Here is a 21620-nt window from a genome sequence, read left to right as displayed (position 1 = left end):
CATTTCTTTCTCTATCAAGTCTCAGTTTGTCTAGGATGATGCAGAAAGTTCTTGAGGTTTCTAACTGAGGCATCTGATTAGACAGCTGAGCAAATGCCAGGATGCATTTTACAAGAAGGGATGAGACATAAGGAAATAGAGCTGCAGGCTGAACCAAATCAAAGTAATATAGTCAGACAGCAAAAGCAGCTTCCTAGGTGTTGTCTGTTATGATGTATTTAAAAATAACTCTGGGCAAGAACACTTATCATTTCAATGCAACAGCGCATACTATTTTTCCTACAACTTGTACCACCAAGGGAAACCGCAAGACCAGGGGGAACGGAAAATTCTGCATAATATACATACTTTCATTTATGAATGTTTGCATACAGACTTTCTATACACACATTACCTATATAATAAAAATGTACATGGCATGAGTACACACTGATGTATAAATATAGAGCTCTAGAATCTTGAACCCTCTCCTTCCTGTTCATATCTGTCTCTCCTCTTCTTCCTTTCCAGCCAGGTCCATCACTTGAGAGTTGGACAAAAGGGACAAGTGTCATTTGTGTTGGTCTGGGCCCAGAATTTGATACACTGGAAAGGAGAAAGAGAAGCCTCAAGGTTAAGACTTGTTTGTTATTGGGGGCTAGGGAAGAGGGAGCAAAGAGGAGCCAGCATGAGGCTTAAGATGAATAGCAATAAAGGATAAAGGACAGCTACTAGGCCAAAAGTTCTAATAGTGTGAAAAGAGTCCCTGGGATATACCCAGAAAGACCAATTCTGGAGCAAGTAAATGGATCCTCATTATACAAAGAATACTAAATTCCAACAGTCTGAAAATGCTATTGATGCATATTCAAAATATGATTTGCTCCATACCATGATCTCTTCATGTACAGAGATGGGTTTTCTTCATTCCCAACACTTCCCTCCCCTCAAAGTCTAGGACCATCACCTCCTCCTTTGTGGGAAAGAGATTTTATCCTGTTGTTCCCATAAGCCAGACAGTTCTATTAAGTATATTTTGCCTCTGCCTAATAACCCTCATAATGAGAATGAGGAACAACTGGATTGTCTGTTTAAAGTAATTATTGACCCATCTTATGAATGGAGTCTGAGACTAGTTTTTTATTCTATTCATATCTAAGATTCCCCAGCAAAACAAACCTAGGCTAAACTTAGGGCAAGGATCCATATTGTTGTACAGTTTGTGACTGTACCATCCAACTGGATAAAGGAAGGTGAGGAAGGGACAAAAAGGATATAGCATCTACCTCCTTGTGTAACACATGGGCACAGGCCATGGGGTGGAGCTCACTGGGCTGAACAAGCTTCTGGCACATTAGACACAGCTTACAGGTAGATGGAGCCTACAGGACAAACAGAGGCATACTTTATAGTGGTGATTCTATGTCCTAGGATCACTCCTTCTTTCTGTCTATGATCCCATCTCCAAATCTGCTTACCAAAAGAATTTATTTGGCCTCTCTTCTCTAAAACCAAACCTCAAATACCACATCCCATGGAGCCCCCCCGCCTGGATCTCTTTCTCATTTTCCCAGTTCTAACTCAGGTCCCAACGCAAGAACTCTATGTTTTTCTCCATCTCCCAACCCACTAAACCTATCTATACCCCAGCTTTCAAGGAAATACATTCTTACATGTGAAGGCCTCCCAGGATAAGACACCTGAGCAGAGGGCAGGAACATGGGAGTGTTTATCTGAGCCAAGGGAGCAGGAAACAAGGGAGCTCGGATCCGACCAAGGGGCTGGAGACAAAAAATAAAAATTAGAAACAGGGAAGTTTTAAGTAAACTAAGCAGTTTTAGAAAAGGAATCACAGAATTTTTTAAGACTAGCAAAATAAAACAGATTATGCATCCCTAGGAACGATACTTCTTCCCCTTCTCTATACTTTGCATGAACTTTTTGGGACTGCACTCTCCCACAAAGAGATGGCCTCACCTGAGCACCTGCTGCCAAGCGCTCCTGCTCTGCCAATCGTGCAGCCACCAGCTGGATCAGCTCCTCCATTGTCAGTCCTGCCATGGTGGTTCGTGCTGTCTTGATCTGCTGAAGGATGTTGGTCATCTGTGCCCTAAGGAAGCAAAGGATGGCAGGGATGAAGATACTGTTCCCTATCTGTGGGGTCTCCCATGGGTCTTCCTCTTATACCTGCATTCCAATATCTCTCTCTCAGGACATTAATCCATTTTAAGAAACTTACTTGTTGCACTGTGGAAAACGAGCCAGCAGCTTCTCCAGGATCTTTTCTAGTTTGTCCACTGGCTGGGGTCGGTGAGATTCAGTGGGAGCCTTAACACCACCCAAGCCTGGTGGAGGTGGGAGGGAAGGAGCAGGGGACACATGTGGACCGTGGGGGCCAACAAGAGAAGCCAAGCTAGGACTGTTTCTCCCATGGGTGACAGGCAGAGGTGGGGAGGGCTGGTTGGGCCTTGAGATAGCAGGGTTCAGCATTGGGAAAGATAAAGCACGAGGGTCTGCACTGGGCATGACCATGGGCATGGTAACCTGCCCAATGGAGAAAGGCATCCGAGGAGCCAGGGAAGGATTAGGTGAAAACACCTGAAGCATGAAGTCTGTCTGCAGAGTGGGAAACAAAAAAAAAAAAAAAAAAAAAGAGGGAAATTTAGGAAATCGCAACAAAAATCACTGAATAACCATTAAAATGATCAGAGTTGGTCCCAAGAGCTTCAAAAATATTACTGTGAGATAGAAACTTGGCCATCACACAGAGAGGGAACTTCCCAATTGCCAAGTTACTCACCTCTGAAGGAGGTGGGGGCAGAGTAGGGGTTGGGATCTGTGGAAGACTACTCAACTTTGCCCCATTCCTCACCAGCTGGATATGGTTATTAAATTGGTCCTAGAAAAGAAAGATCAAGAAATTACCCTGTAGCAGTGAACCAAAAGTATGTTAGCCTCATTTTGGGTAAGGGAAGGTGATGGAAATGTGGGAGAAAGATCTTGACACAAAAACAGAACAATTGTTTCTTAAAGTAGTGAGCTCCCTGTTACTGAAAGTGTCTAAATAGGAACTAGGTGGCATAGTGGAGAGAGTGCTGGGTATGGAGTCAGGAAGATCATGATTCAAATCTAACCTCAGCCACTAACTTTGTGATCCTAGAGAAGTCATTTAATTTATGTCTGCTGCAGTTTTCTTATCTGTAAAATGGGAATACTATCCCTTCACTTTAGAGCTAATGTCAGGATAAAATATTCATAAAGAGCTTTGCAAATTTTAAAGTGTTTTTAAAACAATTATCATTATTCCTATTATATCAAAAGATAAAGAATCTTCTGTCAAGAATGATACAGAAAAGATTAGTGTACAAGGTGGTTTTCTGGATTAGATAGCATCCATATCCTTTTCAAATCTCAAAAAACACAATGCCATGAAACTTCAATACCACTCATATGTGTATGTGTGTGTATCAATGAGACTGGTCATAAATTGCGCACACTACAAAACACTGCCTGGAGTTGGAGCTTTTCATAAGGCTTACCCGGACATTCTCCTTCATCATCCGAACTCCATTCAATCTTGTCTCCCACTCCTGTTTGGAGCGAATTGTTTCCAATGTTGGAGGTGTTGACCTTTCCAAAAAGCAACAGGAATTTATAGTTAGAAGCAGCTCTGACTTCAGTCTTTAAGACAGCAAATTAAGAGTAAAACTAGTGGGACTTGAGAAGAAAAAAGGATTATAAAATCGAGGTTCAACAACAGTCTCAGAGGTCCAAGTCCTGAATTCTTTGTCCCACTGTAAATCATATGCCTTCTACTTCTATTCAATTTAAAGTAAGAGTTTCCCAACAAAGAGAGACTTTCTGCCTCACACTATTTTACATGGGTCCTCCAAATGCTTAGACAGCAGGTGAATGAATATCAGAAATAGTTCTCCAGAAACTTAAACCTACCTATTATATGGGAAGCTCAATGAATAACCGGAAATTACAGTATTAAGAGTCTGACAGTATAGAATTAAGACTCAATAGGGCAGGGTTTCAGAGAGCCAGTGGAGTAAAGGTCTGAATTTGAACTTCAGCCCTATGAGTTCCAGCCCAGGGAAAGTGGCTCACTTGATATAAGTCAGATGCAGCTCTGCCTCCTTTTCTGCTTCTTCCAGCTTTAATACCAGCAGTTCTTTCCGGCTTTCTAGTGATAAGATCTAAAGAAAACCATGAAAAGGCTTATTAACTTGAATCCAAGAGGATTATCTTAAAGACTTCCACACCAATCCCACTTTCCAGAACATCAAACCCTCCCTACCTCAGCTTTCCAGGCTCGTTCAGTTTCCTCCATAATGTTCCGGTTGATCTCACCATCCTGATTTTTAAGTTTGTCCAGTTCCATCTCCCATAGCTCCCTAAAGGACCAAAAAAAAAAAAAAAAAAAAAAAAAATTTACATTGATGAGATACAGGCTTGATGGAAACAACAAAGCAAAAAATTAGATCCAGAATTGCTAAAAGCTAATGACAGAAGGCAAGTCAAGTGAACTGTTTTAGAGAGATGATGCTTAAGTACTTTAAGCTTGGGACAAGGTCCTACATATGAAATTCCAGGGAAAATAACACTAGTGCCTTACCAGCTTCCCTTGCTAAGGGTTGTATTTAGGAGGCAGAGCCATCAAAAGAAGTTTGACACTTCCACAAATTTAAATAGGCTAGAGTTAGGAAGACTAACATTTATCAGAGTTTCTTATGGTTCCCAACTTGCTTTACCTATGGAAACTGAGACGTAGAATTATGTGCAACAGCACACAATGCCACTACTAATTTTCTATCCCAAAACAATCAGGTCCTATAAGGACAACTAAGGAAGGTGTACACACTAATACTTACCTGTCAGGCAGCAATTGGTTACCTGCCACCAGATATTGGTTATTTTATTTTCATACATACCCCATTTCGCTAGTTATTATAAAATGGCTATGTACTACCTATCTCCATGTATCTTTTAATCCCATTATTTCCCTCTCTCCTTATTGCAAAAATGGTGGCACACTCATATGTAGGACTGAAAGCAGTAATGAAGAATGGGTTCAGAGAGGGTGTTTTCCAGTATTATATTTGAATCAAGGCTGGAAAATGACTGGGAATAACAAGGTTACTCAGACCAAGGGAGAAGAAAGTAATATGAACATTTAAATTACATTAAGTGATTTTTAATTTTTTTAAGGTAAACATGGGGAAAAGGGATAAAAATGATCTTAAAAGAAATAGTCCTACTTTTCCTCAGCCTGTTCTGCGATTAGAGAAACAATTTTATTCTCCTTCTCCTCCTGATTTTCCAGTAACCTGCATGTGTGAAACAGAGAGACACCAATTCACTTCCTGAAGTTTCTGCAGCTTTTCCTCTTTCACACATTCCTACTTTTGCCCAAATCCTTCATGTCCCATTCTGTTTTTTTCAGGGACTACTCAAAGATTTGCCAGAGAAGTCAGTCATTCTGCTAACAGCTAAGGTTGACTTGAGTGACTTTAGCTAGCTGGAGAGGTGGCTATCCCCTTTGGATTTTGCTACTCTATGTGTAGTCCTTCCGTGGAGGTTTACCCTCAAGAACAGGATGATCTTTCTCAATTGATGATCTATATAACAGTTCTACTTCCTTCTTCTACTAGCCTCAGCATTACACAAGTTCTAGGAGAAAATCAGTATTCTCTCATATATAAAACTTCAGGATGACCTGGAGCAGCAGTCTCTCTAATGCATTATTTTTTCTGACAATGGCACTGTATTTTAGAGAAGAACAGATTGGCATATAGATTTAAGCACTGGAAGGGAATTCAGAGGTTCTCTAGTATAACAAGATAGAACTGCTTTCTATGATGTCCTCAAAAGCGCCCCTAGGGGTTCTGCATTGTCTTTGTATCCCTTGAGCCTGAAGCATTGTGACTAATACATAGCAGGCACTTAATAAATGAAAGGGGAGGGGGAGGAAGTATTTAGAGAGATCATCAAGTCCAACGCTTTCATTTTACAAATAACCAACCTGAAACCCAACAAGTAATTTGCTTAAGGTCACAAAAGTATTAAGTAGCAGAACCAAAATTTGAATCCAGGTCTTGGTACTCCATATCTAATACTCTTTCCACTAAGTCTGGCCGCCCCTTATCTAGCAAAAACCTACCAACCAAAGTATCATGCTTTGGCATGCTTCAGGCAATCAAGAAGCATTTATTAAATTTATTGTTTAATGAATGTATTAAACATTTACTGTGTGCCAAAGGCAATTAGGTAATGCAGGGTTTAGAGTGCCGAACCTGGAGTCATGAAAATCTAAGTTGAAATCCAGCCTCAGACACTAGCTTTGTGACTCTGCAAGTCACTTAACCACTGTCTGCTTCAAATGACTGAGATGAGGATAATAGCACCTATCTACCACGGTTGTTGAGAGGATCAAATGAGAAGTCTGTAAAGCACAAAGCAGAGTGCCTGGAACATAATAGGTACTTAATAAATGCTTGTTCCTTCCCTCTTCCTTTTCCATTACATTTAGGCTCACTATTAGAAAAATCCTTTCTGCCTCACATCAATGGGAAAAATCTGCCAATATCTGCCAGTTCTGAATAACTAGGATTGTTAATGGTTCATATGTTTAGGGTTTATACATATTCCATAAGTCTAGCTTGATTCTTAAATGTGCTAATAATGAGTGTTACAATTTTTTTTCCAATCCCCAGCATATCTTTCTTTAAAGAAACTTTTGCAAGATACAAAAGTATACTCTGTGACCAACAATTCCACCATTCGAAATATACTCTGGAAATATTATCAAAAGCAAAATGAAAAAACTATTCAGCTATATCATAACAATATTATTTGTAACTACAATAAACTAAATGCAACCTAAATGTCCATCAATAGGACAATGGTTAAATAAACTATGGAACATTCATATAAAGAGATGCCACAATGCAATTAAGACTACAAGTATAAGAAGTACAAATAAATCTAGATTATTTTTAAATAATATAAATTGAAAAAAGCAAAACTAAAATAACGGTCTATATACTAATATAACCATACAAAAATGAATACACGTATGAATAAAAAATCCTTACAGGGACTAAAGTGACTCAAAGTGTATACTATTTTCTGAGTTAAAATAAATTAAATGTAATTACCCAGGAAGTTTAGGGATTTTTTTTTTTTTGTCAATCAATACTAAACTATAAAACTTTTTTTATAAAGAAATTTTACATAAATTCCTAACACATTTTTATGAAGCCAAATAATATTCTTATTTAACAGAATGAGAAATAGACATTAACATGATTTCTGTTACAGTTAATAATGAGTCAGGGGCCTGGAATAGAACCCAGATCTGCTTTTTCAATCTACTGCCCAATACTTTACTGTAGATTCCTCTGCCTTCAATATGCATATGTCCCTTCTATCTTAAAAAAGAAACATAACTTTGAGGTCTTCCTAAGGTAACTACACTACTTCTCATCTTTCTTCTTCCGTCAAGCTTTCCAAATGAATGGCCCACGCATGCTACCTTCATTAACTTATGACCCATTCGTTCCCTAACCTTCATATAATATGAATTCCATGTCACCATTCCATTGAAATTGTCCTCTTAATGTTACTCATAAACTTTTCCTTCTGCCTCTACTGTCCTTGACTTCTCAGCAATGATCTGCCACTTTTACCCACCATCTCCTTCTTGACACTCATCTTCCTTGATCTGTGTGACCCTACTTTACTCTCCTTCTCTTCTCAGCTAACTATTGCTTCTCTCTGACCTTTCCCCTAACTTATATAAACACTCCCCAAAGTGCATCTCTCCCTCCTCCCACACCCCAGGAGATGGAAGAGACCAAAGAGCAACCAAATCTTCATATTTTGCAAAGGAGAAAATAAGCACAGATTACATGACTTACCAAGAAGAACTGGAATTTGAAGCCGTATCTTCTGAAAGTCCAGTTCTTTTTTCACTGTACCACATACTTGGAAATTATACTGTCATCTCAAACTTAACATGTCAAAACCCAAACCACTGCATCCCACAAAGTGAATACCTGCCTTCTAAATTTCCAAAAAGTTAACAGTATTCTCAATCACTCATTCAGAATCTTAAAGACTCTCACTTTTAAGCTCTGTTCTTTTCCTTATTTTTTATATTAAGTCATCAAACTCTATTATTTCTTCATAAAGCCTCTTCCCTACTTCCTATTCTTATTGCTGCAACCCTAATTCAGTCTATAACACCTCACCAAGTTATATTTATCCAATTTATTCTACATTCAACTGCCAGATTAATGTTCCTAAAACAACATTTTCGTTATGTTATTTCCTTGTCCAAACATTTCCAATGGCTCTTTGTTACTAAAAAGACTAAGTCCACAGATTAAGGTCTTCCATAACCCACCCTCAATCTACTCTACGACCTGCCAACATGAACCCTCTAATTCCAACTTAGCTCAGTCATCATTCACTGTAACTCAAACATACTGAGCACATGCTTTGCCCAAACCATTCCTTTGATCAGAAATTCCTTTTTCCTCTCCTCTTATCCAAATCCCACCCATCTTTCTTCCCAGGGATAGCTGAAGTCCTATTTCAAATCACTTCCATAAATCACTTTTTGGTTTTTCTTTCCTCTAAATTCCTTTGGTAGTATTTATCCACACCACTCATTAGCAAAAATCATATGCTCTTGTGTATAGTTACTTAATCTTTTACGTATGGAATGCTCCCCAGTAAGACAATTGATTCCATGAAGGGGAAAACCTTAATCTTATACTTTTTGCATTTCTCTCACTTTTATACCTGATAAATCTTAATTTCTTGATAAGCCTTTAATTTCCATATGTTAACCTGGAAGTATGCCAGTGAAACAGAACAGAAGCAGTTGAGTTCTCATGAGACCTTAACCATCACATTATTTTCTATTCATATGAAACTTATCCAAAATCACTTATATAAAAATTACATCCCAGCTCATCTGTAAAGGCAGTACTTCCATCTATAAAATGTAAAAATATATAAAATATAATAGCTTCCCTACCTAAACACTGAATTTAGTGTAAGAAAAGCTGACTTCCAATCCCTTTTTGTGTGAACAAGTCACTTATGCCAAACTGCAGTTTCTTCATCTAGAATGAGGAAATGTGGACAATGATAATGGTATTACCTATCTCCCAAAACTGTGGGTAGGACCAAACAAGAAAATTATGTAAAGTGTCTGGAAGCTGTTAAGTGCTTATAAACAAGCTATTATCACTCTAATAAACACCAAGAACAAAGAATACAGCATAAAAACAAAGTGAATTTTGACTGGCTTTGCAGTATTTCTGCTACTCATTCTGAGTTTCAGACTGGAACATGGATCAATCTATGGTCATTTAAAATACAAGTTCAGCATCTTATTCAGAGAATGCAATACTCATTGCTTTTCTCAGGGTTTCACTATCAAAGTCAGGAACTTGGAATGTAGCCCGACCCCAAGGACAATGTAGTGGTGGCTCACCTTTCTGATGTTAGCAATAACCTTGAAGGATCCAATCTAGAAACCAACTCAAACAACTGCCCCCAGAGTAGACAGCCACAAGATACTCTCTATGCCAACTAAAAGATTTTCCAAGAGAAATGTAAATACATGACAAAATTCAATATTTCTTATATTTGGGATTTCAGATGCATTTACTTGGTACTTTAAACAGTTCCAAGAATTTTCCAGGTTTATTTTTAATATTATTCATCCTCAAAATATTCATATGAGACAGGAAAGGGACAATGCCATGATTCCTATTTAAAAGGAATGAGTATTGAGAAATTAAGGTGTTTGTTCAAAGCTCCCCCAAAAAATATTTGTTGGATGTAGCTCTTAATTATTCAACAAATACCTTTCTCGCATAGTAGAAACACAGACTTCTAACTTGGTACTGTGGCATCCAACAAAAAGTTGAATGTGGTCTCTAACCTGAAAAAACTTCAAATCTCTATGAAGAACAAAATATAAATACATCAAAGGTTAACTAGTAATAAAAGGAAGTAGGGACAAGAATAGTTATGGCAGTCCAGATGACAGTATAACCATGATAGTCTAATTTGAGTGGGGAAAGCTTCACAGAAAGGACAGTCCCTGAGAATAATTAAGATTTGCACAAGCAGAAGATAAGGGAGGAGAACATTCCAGACAAAAGGAACAGTATGAGCAAAAGTCAAGATTCAGTAACAAACAAGCCATGTTGGGGACCATGACAGTTTTTATAATCAAAGAAATGGCTACATTTGGGAATAGCAATCTAGAGCCTCATGTCCATAGTTCATACAAATAAAAGACAATCTCTACACAAAAACTGTATCACTAATAGGATAAACTAATATGCAGAAATGTTTTCATTTGAGAAAGAGTGTCCCATACTTAATAGAACAGGGGAATATATTAGCATAGTACTTAAGGAAAATTCCACTGAACAACCAAATGAAACCTCCAATACTATAATAAGCAACAAAAATTTTAATTATACATATAGAATCTGCAAAAAATAATCACCATAAGAAGACAGCACTAATTGAAAGAACTTATGTCAAATAAGCTTCTCACAAGATATTTAACACTCAGAAAATACATAGCCTCATAAAAATCATAGTCTTGAGACAGAACGGACCTTGAAGCTCATTCAATTTGACCTTAGGCCAACGGCATAAATCCATTCTACAACCCTGAAAAACAGTTATTTAACCTCTGTTTAAATATTCTCAGTAAATCCTCTTCTTAACTTATTGGTATAACATATTTTTGCTATTGACTTGTATGTATAACATTGGAAAGGTCAATGGGTCTGTAGATCCCTTAAGGTTTTCCTTTATTCCCAATAGAATGAATTACCTTCTGTTCTTCTCACAGAGCTTCTCAATTTCAGCTTTCAGGTCCTGCTCCTTCTGAAGAAACTCCTTCTTTTCCTTCTCTATCTTCTTTTTTGTTTCCTGCCGCTTGATGGTCACATCCTGGATGGCCTTTAATATCTCCTAAGGTTTTAACAATCATACAATACAGGAGGTAACTTTTTGATGTTTGGCTCAAAAGTTCTCTCTACTCAACACAACTATGTGAGAGAAGAGAGCAGCCAGAAAGAACACTCCAAAAAGGTTTTAAGTGTTTTGCTAGGGTATTTATACCTCTCCTCATTTTCACTGAGAGAACAACAAAAGCAAAGTCTGATCAGAGGCTAAAGCAAGCCTACATGCTGGAATACCTGATGACTCTTCATCTCTTCTTCTCTCCGCTGCTGTAATTGCTTTAGCTGCACCTGAAGTTGATTCTCCACCTGCCTCTGCTTGTCCAATACTTCTTGGTACCGCTCCTTCAGCAGAGTCCTTTCTGTCATCATTTTATCCTGGCAGTGAGCACAGGAGGAAAGGGTGGTGGGGTTTTATATTATTTATTCACCAAAGAAGGAAAGCTGACTTTCCAAAGAGAGAAGGACAAAATGTGCAACACCAAAGAACAAATAGCCTTAATTCAATCCAATAAGCATGTATTAAATGCCCAGCAGTACCAAGCAAATGCAATAAGCGCTGAGGACACAAAGACAAAAAAACAAAATAGTTCCTGCCCTCAAGAGAGCTTACATTCTAACCAAATATATCCTCTGAGAAGGAAGATGGGTGAGCTCTTAAGAGAACCACAAGAATAAAGACAAGAGCCTCAGAATGATTCCTTTTTTGTTGTACTCCACTCTGTTGCAACAAACTGTCTAAAAACTTTTCCCAAAAGGAAAACTCTACACAATGCAGGGTTAGGCATCCAAGTGTGATGGTTCAGTTCTGCCAGTGCCTTTTATGGCTCACCTCAACTATTCTACCTTATCACCAAATCAAGGACATTATTACTCACCGTTCAAAGAGATTCTGCAGTTTTACTAAAGAGGCTCAAGTTAATAGTTTCTGCAGACATTTGATATAGGATCACTACATAAAATTTAGACTCAAACTGCATTAACAATACAAGCTCAAACTAAGCAGGTTTGTTATAAAACATAAAGCACATTTTAAAATCTCTATAGTGAAAATGCCTCATTACCAAAGCAAAAAGAACAGCCTCTCCAAGAAAGTATAACATCAGACCAAGCTAATTACCTTGGGCTGAGTAATGAAACAGAGCCAGGATATCTCCAAACAAATGCAGTAATTCTCTCTCTGGTAACTTTATTACTACTACCTAAAAAGTCAAGTTTTTCTTTTTTAGGCTTTCCTTTCTACTTCTCTTCAGCTCATCTACCTCCATAGTAGATTTTCAGCAAAAATCAGGATAAAAGCTATTTCATACCAACTTTATCACAAGCAGGTAAGTTATAGATAATAACAAAAAACTTACTTTTACACCATAACTGAGGAATCACTTTCTGCACAACCAGCCTTTGACATACAGACTCAAAAATCAATCTGCCTTGATTTGCCATCACCTTATGATAAGACCATGTTTTATTACCAAATTGGCCACTTTATTCTGTACCTTGATATCCTTTCTTGTCAAGCACCAGGTCCACTTGAGTTTCAGATCAACTCTATCCTTTCTTTACTCATTCAAACTCCTCAATATGCCACCTAGCACTGCTTTACAATAAAAGTTTCTCTTCAAATTTTTTTCATCTACCTTGACAAATTTTCTATAGAGACTATTTTCCATTTTCAAACTTTTTAAAACTACTTTTACTTTAACTATTTTTTTACTTTAACTACTTTTTTCATGATCTTAAAACTTCTCTCAAAGTAACTTCAACTTGCAAAAATTATTCCACGTTCTCATCTCAAACTACTTGCTTTTAGTCTTTGTGCCTGATCCCCACTTAGTTCACCCATCTTGCCCTGGAGGCTCTCTTTCTGGCCCCAAGATGTCTGCCTTAATATCCTTCTTTTATTACAACAGAGAAACACTCAAATGAACATATATTTGCAGGGTGGGGTTTTTGCCAAGCTCATAGCAATGTGATCACTGATGAAATATAGTACAAATGAATGCAGTCTTCTGCCTTGTTTCAAAAAAACAAAAAATTAATTATAAAAGCACAGGATGGAGACAACAGCAACTTAAGTGAAAAAAGATTGAAGAATTTTATCTGACTACAAATTCAATACAAACAAGGCCGTTTGTCACATGGCTAATGTACTTAGCCTATATTACCAAAAGAATAATGCCCCCAACAAGATAGTATTTCCCACTGTAGTCTACACTGATTAAAGCCATAACTCGATTGCCAGATTCCATTCTGGGCACCACATTTAAATCAACGGCATACTAAAATATAGGTAGGGAAGGCAGATCAAATAACCTCTTCATAACTGTTTTCATTTATTTCAAAGGCTAGAATTAGAATTCTATTTAATACTAATAAAAGTTAACATTTACATAGAACTTTGAAGCTGACAAGATAATTTGCTCCTCACAACAACATTATGAGTGCTATTTTTATCCTCTTTTTCAGAAAAGGAAATTGGCACTGATAGGGAGGTAAAGTGACTTGCCCAAGGTCCCACAGCTAATACAGATTTGAAGATTCAAACTAAATCCTTCGTGATGCCAAGCCCAACATACTATCCTTCTGCCACTTAGCTGCCTCAAGAGGAAAAAGTACTAGGTGAAAATTACATGATGAAAAATCTCATCAAAACATAAGAAAAAACTTTTAAAATCTGAGCTGTTCAAAAGTAAATGGGGCAGATTTGTAAGATAGTTAACTTCCTCTCTAGCAAAGAGACTGGATGAACACCTATCAGAGATATTACAGAAGGAATTCCTCATCTATATAAAAGACTACACTAGAAACTTTTAAATGACCTTGCTAACTCTCTCAGATTCCATGACTCCTGATCAGTGAGCTTCATGATCACCATGCAAATACCTACCAAATTCTTTTCAATATCCTGATCTGTATTCACCTCCAAATCAGCAGTCTTGAAGTCAGTCTGCAAAGGGAAAAGTAATCATATTCAGAGCCGTTTGGAGACACTTTAAAGTAGTAAAACTGCTCCAAGACTGATATTCTTCCCTCCATCACAGAGTGCCCCTGACACCCCTAAGGAGCCAACCCTTTGCTATTCCTTCTGACTGTTATGGATCAAGGAAGACAAGTGGATACTGTAAAGCAATCATCCTTGAAAACAACCTCTGAAAAGACTCAGCACTTTACTGAAAGATGAGTATAAAAGCTAGAAATAACTAAGTGTCTAAAATCGATTTTATCTATTACTAAAATCTATCTCCTCCTCTGATAAAACACTCTAGTTCCTAGAAGAAATAACACTACCAGGCAAGGCGCACTGTACTTCCTAACATGTAGATACAAATAAATAAGGATCTTTAGCACAAGGATAAACATGAACAAATCTGAATCCTAAATGAGCAATGCTTACTATGAGGGACATAAAACTCCATATATATCAATTAAACAGTGTGAAGAACTAATTATTGGGCATAAAGTTGCTAATTACATCAGTCTAAACACTGTTTACTTAACAACAGGATGGAGCTATATAGAAATAATCCTAGATATTTTTAGAACAACAACCCAGAAAGAATGGCACAGTATGTTTTCCATCAGATATGAGCAATTGTCTCCCACCCTCAATAATATCCCCAAGTTCTGATTTTGACATTTGAAACCTGACACTTGACCTGCACAGCAATGTTCTGAGAGAGCTTCAAGGATGAGCCATCCTGATCCACATCCTGACCAGCTCTGTCTCCTGAAACCCCATTCTCCCCATTTGGTGGAGGTCGGTAATCCAGGCCTGTATCTTCGCTACCTTCCAGTGGGGCAGAAGCTTGTAATTCCTCTTCTAAACAATCCCTGGAGGTATTCTGATGGTTCACATGGCACTCTGTCTCATGGGACAGAGGAGGTGGCTGCAGGCTTTCCCCAGAGTGTGTCTGTTCCTCTCCTGCTGCTATAGTGGCCAAATCCTCCAAATCAGATTGACAAGCTTCAGTGTCCGGGGACAAAGCCTGAATGTCTATGGAACCATTTCCAGGAAGATCAAGAGCTGTGGATTCCAAGTTGTCTTCTAAAGTTGCATTGTCCTCTATGGTAGATAACATGTCCCTTGCTGATGAACCAGGATTCATTTTGGCATGTTCCAAACTAACATCTTTGCTATTCTCCTTCGTTATCACTTGGTTGCTAGAGCCTATCAACAGAGACAAGCTCTTGTTTTCCTGCACAGATGTATCTCTTGGGCTGTTGAAAATATAAGTTAAAATTACTGTAGCTTCCCATAATTTTCTCTCTTCATCACAATCTTGAAAAAGAACCTAATTTTAAGTTCAATTCCATTCACCCCATGCTACTACACATTAATTTATTTGAAAAGATAACCCAATAAACAAGAAATTCAGGTGGTCATATTCTACTTTATAAAGTGCTGCCATTGATGAAATAAGATCTATCAATTTTATCTATAAACATTCATTCAACAAGCTATAATAGACTGTAATAATCACTATGAGAAGGATTGTAGGAATTGGGGAAAAGAGATTATGATTGATATAGAAAGGCAGAACTAGGCCCATCAGAGGGATATTTATTTAGGGAGACAGATTTCAAGTCAGCGAACAATTAAAGTTGTTGAAAAATGGAATGGGTGGGATATAAGCCAGGTGGCCAGGAGACTGAATGACCACTTAATGGGGATGTTGTAGATGCAATTAATGACAGAGATTGGACTAAATGATCTCTTCCATCCTCCCATTCTGTAATTGTATGCTATTAATGTAAGCAGAAGATGCAGTCACTATCCACAAGGAACAAAAGTTGAAAGGACAAAATTTTTACCAAACATGAAATAGTAAGAGAATATTAACAAAACAATAATATGAATTGGTACAAGCTAATGTTTTTTACAGATTAGGAAAATGTAAAATTAAACCCAAATGGCGCTTAACATAAAGATTTCTTAGAGGAGATGAGTTAACAGAGTTAACAGTAAGAAGCAAAAGAAACTAAAAGAGGAAAATTCTTTCCTTTCAAATTCTGTTTGACAATCTCACAAAGTGTACGAACCTGTCCATTAGGACCAAGAGTAGTCATCAAAAGAAAGAAAATTAAACTTCTCCCAAGAATTCAGCAAATATTTTCAAGTACCCATTTGCAACTTTCCAACAACTACCCACACATTACCTGAGACCATCAGGGAGACCTTCCTCTCTGTTAGAACCACAGGAGGCAGAAGCAGTTTCTTGAGAAGCAAGAGCAGAGGCCGAATCACTGCTTAGCTCAGAAGCCATCATGCTCTCTGCATTCAGAAACAAATCCCAGGCTGCAAGTATCAAAGCATTGAAACAAATTTATCTCTCCCGTTCAGAATGTTCACAAATTAATAAAATCCCAGAGAAACTGGGGGAAAGGTGGTTTAATTCTAAAAGGTACTTCTATGTCAGAATATTATTAGTCACTGGATCAATTACGGTGAATACCTAATCTTAAGTAGTTGCCATATTTATATCAGAAATATAGGATTCTTTACAGTCATTTTGTAAAAAACAAAAAATGCACTACTAATTTAAACCAATGGTTCTCAAAGTGTAGTTCCTCCTTTCTAGTTTACTGGCCCAATCGTTTGTATTCAATATTGTTAATAATTAAAATCCAGTAGTTTTCAATCTGAAGGAAATTATATACTTATACATATATGTATCTTTATGTGCATATATACTGCATAATACACACAAATAAAATTATAGATCTACCTATATACATGTCACATTGCATATTACTTTGCAAATATATATTACATATATATACACACACACCCATGCATATGTAAAAGATATGTTATATGGATGTGCAAATAATGTATGATTACTTTATCAAAAGTGGTTTCTATTAATTCCAGGAGGTTTTTGTTTTTGTTTTGGGCCGATTTTTTTGAGGGGAGAGGGGACAATGTCAAATAGCACAGAGTGATATTTGAGACACTCACTTAAGACACCCCAATTACCACAACAGTATCAAAGGCTATTGAATCATGAAAATAATAAACAAACATTTATATAGCACCTTCTCTATGTCAGGCACTGGTGCTATGTTATTTAACAAAAAACTCAAATGAAAAAGCACTTAACACTACTTCCAAAGAGAGATGTGGGAACTAAAAGCAAGAAAGACATTTAACTTTTCCTTCATCCCTCAGATTCATAGTTGTCTCTGAGACAAAGAAGGGAACGATATATATACAGAATATAGGACAGTAAGAGTTTTTGTTTTGTTCTGACGAAGGTACTTGGGCCTCCCTGGTTCTTGATGAGAAAGGATAAGTATATCTCTAAGGGTCAGAGTTCTATGTTCTCTCATTTGTCAATATTTGCTCCGGGATGCTCCATGCCTCAGTTTCCCTTATCATACAAGTGAGAGTATCATCCATTCCCAGGGGAGTGCTTTTTGCAGCTCCTCGCCAAAATCGAAAGGATAACTCACCAGAACAAAGATAATCGCTAGAAAAGAGACTGAGCATCCATAGACAAAATAGTTGGGGGTGAGGCAAAAGCGAGGACCCCCTCGGTTGGTCCAGGAAGACACCAAACCCAGGTAAACCAAACTGGGAGAGTAGAAAGGGAGAGGAAGGAGGAGGTGACCTAGAGGCGCTTGGGGTAGGAGGCCTACCTGGGGGCCGGGGACCCGGCGAGGACCAGGTTTGCATGCCCCGCCCCTCCCCACCCTTCGGAATGTATCCCCAAGGGGAGAGGCTGCAGAAGATGGGGTGCAGAGGGAAGGAGACAAAGGAGCCTGATGGAACACTGCGCACAGACCCAAGACTAAAGGGAGTCTGCTCCCCCAGCCCCCCTTTACTTCCCCACCCCCATCCCCACTGCCCACTGCCCACGACGTGCAAGGCGGCCCCACCACTACCACGGCCCCGAGCCAGGCCTTCCCATGGAGCGTCCATCCCGGTGCAGGCCTCCACCTCCCAGACTTGGTTTCCTCCCTGGCCCCCCGCCTGGGCCCCCTTCGGTCCCGACAGAACCCCTCCCGCCCTGCCCGAGAGCCCCCTCCCCACTATATGCCCTCCCCCCGTCCCGCTTCCCACCGCGCGTTCTCTCCCAGAGCCGGCCGCGCGGCCAAAGAGACGGGACAGGGTTGGGGTGGGGGGCGGGGGGAAGAGGAAAAGGTCTGGGGTCTAGAGCAGGGGGCTAGGGACGCACCTGAGCGGGTGGAGCGCGCGGCCGGGGGGAGGGGGAGGGGGTCCTAAGGAAAGGGGAGGGGGAGGGGTCGGCAGCCGGGCCGCTCGCGGCACCTCCCACTTCCGGCGACGGGGAGCGGAGGGGGCGAGACCCTGAGAGGAGAAGGGAAAAGAGAAGCCCGCCGGCTAGAAGAAAGCGTCGCGCCTCCCCAGACAGCGCCCCCTGCCGGTCACAGTCGGAAGCCTAGCGTACGACCTAGGGGCATCTAAACCCTGCGGAATGAGGAGTCAACCTCACGCTTTGGAATTGAAATCATCCTTTTTATAATAGGCAACCAAGGACTGGGAAAGGGGAGAGAAGAGGGGGGAAATAATCATTTATATGGCGCTCGCTATGGCAGACATCATATGTTACGCGCTTTTTTTTTTTTTAACAACTATTCTCTTATTTGATAGTAAGATAATTTCTTTAAGAAAAGGAAAAGAGAACCAAATAAAGGAAGGACTCAGGAATCCCCGAGGAAACAGCGGAACTTTATTTATGCTCGTTCTAGCTAGAGGAAAAATTAACTCCTCCCCAGTCTCCGCTCACTCTTGCCCAACCTCTTCCCCCTCCCTCTTCCGCGGGATCAAGGTGTGATTGGCTGATCCCCCGAAGCCGGAAGTGGCGATACTGTCACCGGCAGCCCCGGCTCTGTGGAAGCCTGGAGTTTCCGTAGCACCCACAGGCTGCTACTGGACAGGTACAGCGAGACCGTGGGAGCTCAGGGCTGTAAGTGGAAAGGTTCTGGGACAGTCGAGGAGCCGGAGTAAGTGGAATACTAGGGACCCCAAGAAGGGAGGGCGAAGCGACTGGACTCCGAGCACTCGGAGTTCCTAAGGTAGGAGCGGCAAGAAGTGACAGAGCGTGGGATACACCGCGTGGGTGGGGGGAGGGGGCGGTAGGGGGCGCGCGCTGCTGGGGGCCCTGGAGCACTAGTCCGAGTTCCGCAGGGGACCGAGCCAGGACCTCTGCACTTTTGTCTGTTTTTAAGCACAGACGTTTCCTTTTCCCCCTAGCCTCAGAGGGTTGAGGCTATACGGTTCCGGGAGAGGAAGTAAAGTGGGTTGGGATCTGTTTGCAGAGGATCTTGTTTCTCTCCCACAAGTCCTGTGAGCAAAGTGCCAAGTTACAGCTGGTGCCCTGACCGTGAACTGGATCGGCCTTTCTCCCACGTGACCTCAGGGCTACCCTATTTTTTTACTTTAAACTCCACTGACATTGGTTAAACACCTACTGTGTTCGTGACTTAGCGAAAATGAAACTAAACAGGTTCGCTTCCAAGAACCTAACATTCTGCTCCCTGTACTCAGGTATCCCCACCACGCCCTAGCTTTGGGCAGTTTCCTCTCCCTGAACGCTTCAGATCTTTGGAGTTTCCAGTTGTGTTTAAGAAGCCAAATGGAATCCAATTCTACCTCTCCTGCTTTCCATCTGTCCCATAATAGCTTCATAGTTATTAACCTTTTCGTATGCCAGCTGCTTCTTTCACCTTACCTGGATTTCTTGGGTAGTCTTCTAGCTCTTCCCCCCCACCCTACCTAGGACTAGGCGTTCCGGGTAGTCAGCTTTCACTTTATCTTATTAGGAACCATTACAGATCACATCCCAGCACTCAAGTGCTTTGAAGAAAGTGGGGTTGCATGTATTAAATTAACCTACTGCTGGTCATTTTAGTAAGCATTCTAATAAGTGCTTTATTGGAGTAGCCCCCGTCCTAAATCCGCTTGTGTCAATCAGGGAGCATTTATTAAGTACCTACTAAGCTCCAAGAGCAAATCTTAAGTCTGGAGATACAAAAAAAGCCAAAAAGCAGTCCCTGCCTTCAAGGAATTCACTATCTAATAGGAAGGACCACACTTTAAAAGCTGAAAAGGTGGGAGAGGGTACCAGTACAAAGATGTCCTGAAATTTAATGGCCACTATTCTTTTATAGACAAAAGATGCTTCATTGTGGAACATCCAAACCAATTAGGCATTTCTTCATGCGCTATTGTCAGTGATCTTTAAAAAATTATTGATAAGTGGAAAGTCTTGAAGGATGAAGTGGATGAGATGAGCTAATGTTATCTCTGTTTTCAAAAAACTGAAGAGGGTAGTAGTCTTCATACTAGAGGCTAGTGAACTTGCTTTTTATTTCTTATCAAAGTCTAGAATACATTAAAGAGGAAATAGGTGACCGTTTTCAAAGGAAAGTAGCTAATCACTAAGAGCTTATATTTCATCAAAAATTAGTCATGACAAGTTAAGTTCACTTTTTTTTGGATAGGGTTACTAAACTAAACTGCCAAGCATTGCAGTTCTACTGCAGAGAGCACAACTCCACATTGTTTGAATGCCAAATATAAGCATGCCAAAAAAAAATTTATGGAGAACTTACACAGGGCAAGTGCCACAGAGTGATCACAGTGATACAAAGATACTTTCAAAGTATCTCTTAAGAACTTTAGAATTGATTGTATGACATAGGAAATACTGGCACAGGATGGCCCAACATGGCATACACTCATCAGAGAAGATTCCATGCCCAAAGAGCAAAGCAGAATTTAATTAGCCCAGAAGAAATGTCGGATGTGCAGAGTAACAGGATCCACTCCAAATGTTCATGTGGATTATCGTGTCCAACCTGTGGCAGAGCTCTTCAAGATCGTGTTGGTCTGATCAGCCACAGTCAGACACGCTAACTCTGATTCTAACATAGTGATGTCATTTTGGTTCTCTTCAAGAACAAAGGATAATAACCTACCTATCCTAAGGGAATGGTATGAATATAGTATGCTTGGATTTCAGCAAGACATTTGACAAAATCTTAGGTTCATCTTGTAGACAAGATAGAGAAATATGGGCTAGATGTTTGTAAAGTTAGGTGGATTTGGAACTGATTGAATGACTAGATCCAAATTAATAGATCAGAGTCTACTTGGAGGGAGACATCTCAGGGAGAGATCAGCATGTGCTGCAGGTGTCTGATCTTGGCCCAGTACTGTTTAACATTTTTAGCAATGACTTGGATGAAAGTGTGTATGTCATTTAATATGTATTGGTCTCCCTGCCATCTGGGGGAAGGTGTGGGGGAAAGGAGGGAAAAATTGGAATAAAAGGTTTTGCAATTATCAATACATAATCCATGCATATATCTTATAAATAAAAAGATGTGATAAAAAAAAGAAAAGAAAATTAATGCCAAAAAAAAAAAGTGTGCATGTCACACTTCTCAGATTTGTTATTGTTTTGAAGAATAGTTAACAATGGATGGCAGAGTTATCCAAAAAAGAACTAGATAAACTACAACAATGAGTTTATATTAAGAGGAAATTTAATTCAGTAAATATAGAGTAGTATGCTTGAGTTCAAAAAATTGATAATACAAATAGAGGATAAGAGAGATGTCCCTATAAACAGTTGTTCATGTGAGAAGGATTGAGAAGTTTTAATG

General features: G+C 39.5%; 2 protein-coding genes across 3 annotated transcripts in view; one reads left to right on the top strand and one right to left on the bottom strand.

The window, feature by feature from the left end:
- Positions 1 to 194: 194 nt before the first annotated feature.
- RNF214 (ring finger protein 214) lies at positions 195 to 18282 on the bottom strand. 2 transcript variants are annotated; one of them, XM_051987042.1, is made up of 16 exons: positions 18167 to 18282; positions 16146 to 16284; positions 14645 to 15206; positions 13876 to 13935; positions 11226 to 11366; positions 10859 to 10998; positions 5244 to 5312; positions 4283 to 4379; positions 4093 to 4181; positions 3519 to 3609; positions 2780 to 2878; positions 2219 to 2595; positions 1957 to 2089; positions 1653 to 1760; positions 1266 to 1361; positions 195 to 585 (listed from the first exon to the last, which is right to left on the bottom strand). In XM_051987042.1, exons 2-16 carry the CDS (start codon positions 16253 to 16255, stop codon positions 520 to 522), a joined length of 2238 nt encoding a protein of 745 aa, XP_051843002.1. In that variant the 5' UTR covers positions 16256 to 16284; positions 18167 to 18282; the 3' UTR covers positions 195 to 519. The 2 variants fall into 2 exon arrangements, with proteins under 2 accessions (XP_051843002.1, XP_051843003.1); XM_051987043.1 differs by lacking the exon at positions 5244 to 5312 and having other exon boundaries at positions 18167 to 18280.
- Positions 18283 to 18809: 527 nt separating this feature from the next.
- The window catches only part of PCSK7 (proprotein convertase subtilisin/kexin type 7), a 29505-nt gene continuing 26694 nt past the window's right edge, over positions 18810 to 21620 (top strand). The window contains exon 1 of the mRNA XM_051987040.1: positions 18810 to 19025. The gene's annotated coding sequence lies outside the window, so the exon portion shown is untranslated. The remainder of the gene's footprint in view (positions 19026 to 21620) is intronic.

The sequence above is a fragment of the Antechinus flavipes genome, chromosome 3 (assembly GCF_016432865.1).
Source record: "Antechinus flavipes isolate AdamAnt ecotype Samford, QLD, Australia chromosome 3, AdamAnt_v2, whole genome shotgun sequence".
NCBI classification, from domain to species: Eukaryota; Metazoa; Chordata; class Mammalia; order Dasyuromorphia; family Dasyuridae; genus Antechinus; species Antechinus flavipes.
This window is presented reverse-complemented; position numbering and strand designations above follow the sequence as displayed.